We start from the raw sequence: 7,376 nt of genomic DNA on the forward strand, positions 1-7,376 counted from the left end.
AAGATTTACGTTGCAGCAGAAGGTTTATATTAAGCAAAGTTTTAGATTGCAGCACGTTATATGTAGCGCATGTATGACAAACGAGTGAGGGAAGGAGGGGAGCGCGTTTGGCCAATATTGCTTGAATAACTTGGATACATTTTTTACATAGATGTATAAGATTATTGTTTACAAAATTACTTTGGATTATTGTTTACAAAATTACTTTGCTGAAGTTGGTAGCCTCTCTAGTTCACTAAAAGTAAGATGATAATATCATCATAGGTCCACTGTACTGCATGGCTTCAATATGCCATCAGCAAAATTTGAGACATGGACAGCAAGCATAGAAGAAAACAAGACTGGCCAGCCGGCACGCCGAATCGGCAACATACCTGTAACCTGTTATTGTGCATTCAATGAATTCTCTACGATTTTCTTTACAATTGTAAAACGGATCTGAAATTCACAAATTTTCACATAACAGCACGTGTACACCTCTAACCAAATTGAAATAAGCAGCTATTACATTCTTAACAAGTAGCTGTGCATCTCTGTTTGAAGGACCATCTTCCTAAAACACGGAGGACTGGTCTGTGTACCAAGTAGATGACTGATTAGTTATTCACATTCAAAGGAGGCCCAGTGTCTTCAGCTGTTGAATATGCTCAGGTGGGAGAGAAGGGGGAGACCAATCAGACCCTGTCTGTTCTCCATCAACATCTTCGACCACATACTCCTGTAGTGAGAAAGGAGAAGAATTTCATAAACTAAGAATATTCAGAATTTTTCAAGGAACCGTCATGTTTGGCATCAAACATTCAGTTAGATATAAAATATGAGCCATGGCACAAAATGCAAGTCAAAACATCCTCCCTTAAAGGGTTCCCAGGAAGAAATGGTATAGTAGTACCATGCATGAAACAAATATGGGGGTCATGGTTTGAATACTGATACCACACTGATATCATACTAAGTGGTTTTGTCCAGTACTTTCTATTGCACTTTTCATATTCAGCTTCTAGTTTTGTTAACCACTCAGTAAACTATAAGAGCAATTTCAGCTCCAACAAAATGTACGTGATTCCAAGGTAAGCTTGGAGAATGGAACCTCTCATGCATAACAGTAAAGTCTCTTATGACCTTGTCATGCTTATTTTCACTGTTGATTATGCTCTTGTGAATCCCACACTTCGCCTCACCTTAATAAATGGTGGGCACTATAACATGTGATCTCACATAAAGGAACCATTCCCGGCAAGGGACAATCGAGTAAATAGAATAGATTTAGCATCCATAAACTATCCATAAATACTTTGAATCATTACTGATATAATGCAAGAGAGCATTAAATCAGTTGAAGCAGAAAAAATATTAACTATCTATAATTTTAGATGATAAACAGAAATTAAGTGAAATATGTGCTAATTGGGCATATCAATTAGGTATTAAGCTGGGTTTAGCAGCTGCATTGCAGCAAAAATTTGACATGAATAGCAATGGCAAAAAATGCAGCAAATTTTGACAGTTCATAGCAATACCAAAAATTGCACTAAAAATTGGAGAATAAACCAATCGCACCTTGGTTAACATTCTTTTTGCAAGTATGTGATAATGACGTTGCCATATCCGTTGTCCTACCATGGTAGCTACCAATACACTGTAAAATATCCCAATCACAGTGAAAAGTCCCAGAACAATCAAAGCCATTATGAATAATAATGGTAGTCCTGCTTCCCCAGCACCTCCCAAACATCCACCACATTCAGTTGCCATTGTTCCACAACTTTCAAAGCATGTGGTGCAGTCAGTCCACATACAAAGTGTGCCTGGCAAGTGACAGTCTGCACAAACTCTGCAATGATATAAACCATAACAAGATCATCCCAGAAACTATTTATTAACAACATCCAAGTCTCAGACTCATAAATAGGTAAAATAAGGGTTATTACCCAGGTTGACAGCAACAAAGACATAATTCTCTACAAGGCTGAGCCAAATCATTGCGAACTCGTCGATCATAGCAAGTGATGAAGCACCCAGAAAGACCAAGCAGGGCAAAAAACAACAGCGCTCCTGCAATTGATAATACCAACACAAAATCAACACCAATACAATATATTATATATGGAAAAAATCAGACTCTGAACTCAAGACAGAAAAAGAAAATGTAGGAACGAATATTGTACAAGTATTTGATGCACACTGCTTATTTAAATGTAATTTACCACAAATGTAGTAAAAGCTCAGTTCACTATCAAAACCCCAGAGAAGACGAAGCCAATACTGCTGGTAACCATCTATTAGATAAACCAAATAAGCCAGCGAAGCAATGACCTGCATGCAAAGGCAATAAGGCTCCGTGTCAGATTATCTATATGTGATTCATAAAATATAAATGGATACGTTAGTTCGAGGAATGGAAATAATTCACCTACAAGCTGGACAGACAGAAAAATAAACAAAATGTCTCTGGTGACAAAGAATCGAAATTTCAAGGTACGCCATTTTCTATCAGCAGCAACATGAACACGCAAATAATAAGGAGCCTTGCAGGTAGTGCAGTGAGCAAATGCAAACCCTTCCTGCAAGAATTTCATGATATATCCTTTTAGGTTAAGCACCATAAAATACACCACCCTAAACATTGATCCATTAGCAGTAGAGTAAAAAGAAGGGCATCCACTTAGTACTTTATTTTTGGTATATCAAGCACGGGGAAATTTAGCCCATAATCTTTAGTTCTTATCAACCCAAGATAAACTGATAAAGGGCACAAAAGATCAGTACATACTATCAGTAAAGAAATGGAAAAGAAAATCCAATTAGCTAATAAAGAAAAGATGTAAATGCATTACACATAACCTAGAAGCCCTAAATAGTAAATCAGGATGACGAACCCAAATAAACTTAGATGCATATGAAAACATGTAAAGCCTTTTATCATTGCAAGGGGAATGGGTGGAATACGGAAGGGAAATAATTGAATGGGAACAACAACTACAATACTCACTAATGCTAACTAATATTCTGCTATCCCAATAACAGGGTAATAGGAAAAGAAGAGAGAATAGTATGATATCATTAAGTAAGAACATAACATGGATCACTGTTAAATTAGATTAGCAGAACAAAATTATTTACTCGCAACCCAAAATGGCCTTTAGTCAATTTGTCACATGCAGTCCACTCTGAAATAAAGTTTTAGAATGATGACTGGATGTGGATAAAAATATTCACCATGGCTATAACATACACTGTTGAAAAAATGAAAGAGAATCATTACCTTAACAGCTCGCCAATGATCCAAACATTCTCGATGTACATACTTTGCTGTACCTTTGCACTTACAAGGAGCTATGAAATCTCTACCTAAGGTACAAAAGAGAAATACATGGTTGACTGAGAAGAAATTACATTAGATATATCATGATAAATCAAAAGCATTGCCCAAAGAGGTAATGATGCAGCTTACACATATTAGCAGCCATTCTATATACAGCTGCAATATCCTACTACACAAAGAAGTACAACAGACAAAGTTGACTCTATAGTAGACACATAAAGAATAATTTTAATACACTGTATGCTGATTGATTTTCAAAACAATTATTACAATATAATAATTTTTCAATGTACCAAAATCAACTGTATTTTGAAGGAGGGAGTATAAAAAAGTCAACTGTCCTTGTTTATTGATGAAACAATGCATAATTGAATTTGCTAAAATTCTCAGTTCAAGTTCCCATCAAATGATCCAGATAGTAATGCATAATTGAAATTGCTAAAAATCTCAGTTTATGTTCCAATCAAAATGATCCAAATAGTACTAACTTGTTCATAATTTCAATAACTTTACTCCTGCATCTAACTGAAAACAAAATCATCAGAACTTCCCCTTCCACAAAAAATAACACAATCACTGAGAATAACTTGCAGTTTCGACTTCAGAACTTTGAGAGGACTTCATCAATTAACGAAAAAGATGAAATTACTAACATACCGAACGAACGAACCAAATTCGAAATCAGAGATTCACATGTCAACAAAAATTAATCACAGAATTCTTCTAACCACGGGTTATCATAAATGAAATAATTAGCCCTAACCTAAGATAACATGAAAGTAAAAACCGAAAAGATAATAAAGAAAAAAGCGGAAGAGGAGAATCACCATCAGTTTCAAGACAAATCCGGCACTGAATCTGTTCGGTTGGACCAGCTTCGAGATCGATCTCGGAAGGATCAGAGACAGGTATGGGAGGGACCAGAGGAGAAGAATCGGAGTGATCCGCCATTGAAGAAGCACAACCAGAGACAGTGAGAGTTGTTAGAAATGAACGACTTTGTGAGGAGTTGAGATATTGAATTCAAATAATCCAATCCAAGTTCAACGAAAATCGTGAACGTAATAATCACATATTGTTGCGATTAGAATTTAGAGGAGAAGAATCTCGTCGATCCTCCTCCATCTCTCTATCTCTTCTCTCACACAGATTCACGCGAGAATCGATTTTTTTTTTCTTTCTTTTTTTTTTCTCAAGCAAAGTTTCAATATCCGACTGAGAAAATTAGGAGGAAACTGTGAAGATGGTGAATTTCCGAAATTAACCCCACCGCGCGCCGCAGTTATTTATTTTTCAATAAACTATCATTTTTATCAAAAAGAAAAAAGATAATTTTTCTTTACTAAACTATATTTTTCTTTACTAAACTATACTCCATATAGTCACCAAAAAAAAAAACTATACTCCATATATTTTCTAATATTCAAAAGGGATCCCTTTGTTTAAATTTTTGTTTTGATCCCTTTCTATTTTTTTCTTATATATTTCCTGACTCTTTTATTATCAAAATTTACACTACTCTATTTACAAAATGAAATTTTCACATTTTTAGAGAGTTTTACTATTAGAGCACGTACAAAGAAGTTTAAGAAGAATTTTAAAAATTTGATAGCACTTATACATAAGGAGTTATATCAATTTTTAACTAAAAAAAAAAAAAGAGCTAAGTCTAATAATAATTTTTAAATTTTTATATTTTTATCTTAATTTGTTTTATTGTTAAGATTTGTTATAAGATTTGATTAATAGTATTTTTAAAAATTTTAAATTTAAATCAAATATAATATAATCCAATAAGATCAATTCTGATTTAAAGTAGTTATCTTATCTTTAAAAGATTTTAATTAAATTATCTTATCTTATTTTTAAGTTAGTGATATAAGCAAGCAAAAGTCGGTTACGAGTTATAGCTCGGCAACGTATGATTTACAGTTATAACCGAATATTCTGATTAAATAAGCAATTATGTTTTTCTTATAACGTCGGATATGTGAATTAATGCTCGGACGTTACATAACAACGATCACCTACAATCAATTAAGCAGATATAAGACAGACAACAGAGATGAAAAAGGTAATCAATTTTCTTCCAAAAAGCTCATATTCATATACTCTCTTATTGACTTGAGCGTCGCAGAACCTTTGCAGGTACTCACCACCTCGGTTCCAACGGCCGTGCTTTCCCTCTCCACCACAAGAAGTTTGTCGATCTTTTCCGGGGAACGAACCATACCTCGGAGTCATCAGGTCAGAACATTTGGCGCTAGAAGGAGGGCCGATTTGAAATATTATTCGGTGTAAGTACCAAATTCCTTATGGCTGATGTTCCTCCCCCAACCTCATCCGAGCTTCTAAGGATGGTCACCGAGCTTCAACAAGCTAACCAACGAATGGCGGAGGACAATCAGCGTATGCAAAATCAAATCGCGCAACTGGAACATGCTCGTCTGGAGCATAACAATAATAACCATGAACAACACGGGAATGATGAACGGCAATCGATACCAACTCATGTCTCGGATACCCCGCAACATAGGGATGACGAGGAACAACAAAATGAAGAAGCCCAACCTGAAGATGAGGCAGAAAACCCAGATAACTCTGTAGGACCGTTCACAGCTGAGATAATGAACTTCCAGCTACCCAGACAGTTCACTCTACCGACCACACTAACCCCATATGACGGGCTGGGAGACCCAAAACAACATGTTAAAAAATTCCGATCAATCATGATCGTTAACGGTGCCTCTGATCCTATTTTATGTCGATGTTTTCCTTCTTTTTTAGATGGTCATGCACTTGATTGGTTTTGTTCCTTGCCTGCAGATTCTATTTCACGTTTTCAGGAGTTAGCCAAGCAGTTTGAGGACCATTTTGCAGCTTCGGCAATATATCTTCACGACTCTGACTACTTAACAACCATCAAACAGGGTCCACAGGAAAGTCTGAAGGACTACATAACTCGGTTCACTAAGGTCGTCATGAGTATTCCGGACCTCCATCCCGAGGTGCACCTCCATGCTATTAAAAGTGGTCTTCGTCCAGGGAAATTCCAAGAAACCATCGCGGTAGCTAAACCGAAAACTCTTGCCGAATTCCGCAAAAAAGCTAGGGGACAGATTGATATTGAAGAGCTTCGCCAGGCACGGAAGTCAGAAAAATCAGCCGCTAAAGATGACGAAAGAGCTCGGGATACCAAGAAGGGTTTCAAACCAATACCTCGTTACGAATCATATACCCAGTTCAACACCAAAAGGGATGATATCATTAAGGAAATTCTGAACTCAAAGTTGATTAAACCCCCCCCCCGTAAGGCAGGCAATTACCCCGAGCCCAGAAACGTCGACAAATCTAAATACTGCACCTTTCATCAGAAGCATGGTCATACAACTGATGAGTGTATAATTGCTAAAGATCTCCTAGAGCGGTTGGCACGACAAGACCATCTTGATAAATTTATTGCAGGTCACATTCAAAAGAGAACGGCATCCGGCTCCGAGCAACCCTCAACAGGACAATCATCAAAAGAAAGGGATAAGGCCCCAGCTCAACCACGGGGAGTAATCAATTGTATTTCAGGGGGCTATGCCGGTGGAGGAAGTACCAACTCGGCCAGAAAACGAACGTACCGAGCTATGTTAATGGTCGAAGGCGCTGACCATAACTCGGCACCGATCCCAGAGCTCCCCGAACTGACGTTTCGTCCTACTGACTTCAATTCCGGACATACGAACTACGACGACCCTGTAGTCGTCTCTATCCAATTGGGAGACCTTATTGTTCGGAAGGCATTGCTTGATCCAGGAAGTAGTGCTGATGTACTTTTTTTTGCAACATTTCAAAAAATGAAATTGAGCACTAACATTTTGCAGCCATATTCAGGAGACTTGGTCGGATTCTCAGGAGAACGAGTGCCCGTTTTCAAACCTAAGGTGAATCCGCGTGGATCCTTCAATTTACACCACTTTTGATTAATAAAATTTTCAATAACTTTATGCACGTTTTTATTGTGTGATTAAGTGAGGTGAGTGATTTACTTCGCTTGTTGCAT

The 7,376-nt window shown here is 37.1% G+C and overlaps 1 protein-coding gene across 1 annotated transcript; it reads right to left on the reverse strand.

Annotated features, from left to right (window-relative positions):
* Positions 1-371: 371 nt before the first annotated feature.
* LOC112783615 (uncharacterized) lies at positions 372-4,583 on the reverse strand. Its single transcript, XM_025826642.3, has 7 exons — positions 4,153-4,583; positions 3,266-3,351; positions 2,418-2,564; positions 2,208-2,316; positions 1,932-2,055; positions 1,561-1,834; positions 372-718 (listed from the first exon to the last, which is right to left on the reverse strand). The coding sequence occupies exons 1-7, from the start codon at positions 4,274-4,276 to the stop codon at positions 611-613; spliced, it is 972 nt and encodes a 323-aa protein (XP_025682427.1). The 5' UTR covers positions 4,277-4,583; the 3' UTR covers positions 372-610.
* Between the last annotated feature and the right edge of the window lie 2,793 nt (positions 4,584-7,376).

This window comes from Arachis hypogaea, chromosome 20 (genome assembly GCF_003086295.3).
Source record: "Arachis hypogaea cultivar Tifrunner chromosome 20, arahy.Tifrunner.gnm2.J5K5, whole genome shotgun sequence".
NCBI classification, from domain to species: Eukaryota; Viridiplantae; Streptophyta; class Magnoliopsida; order Fabales; family Fabaceae; genus Arachis; species Arachis hypogaea.

What these genes read in the sequence shown, in the direction of transcription:
- LOC112783615 (XM_025826642.3), bottom strand. Translation starts at nt 4,276, where the DNA reads ATGGCGGATCACTCCGATTCTTCTCCTCTGGTCCCTCCCATACCTGTC. An exon ending in GATTTGTCTTGAAACTGATG is followed by an intron (nt 3,352 to 4,152) that starts GTGATTCTCCTC and finishes TTTGTACCTTAG; the next exon opens with GTAGAGATTTCATAGCTCCT. An exon ending in GAGCTTTTACTACATTTGTG is followed by an intron (nt 2,056 to 2,207) that starts GTAAATTACATT and finishes TATCAATTGCAG; the next exon opens with GAGCGCTGTTGTTTTTTGCC.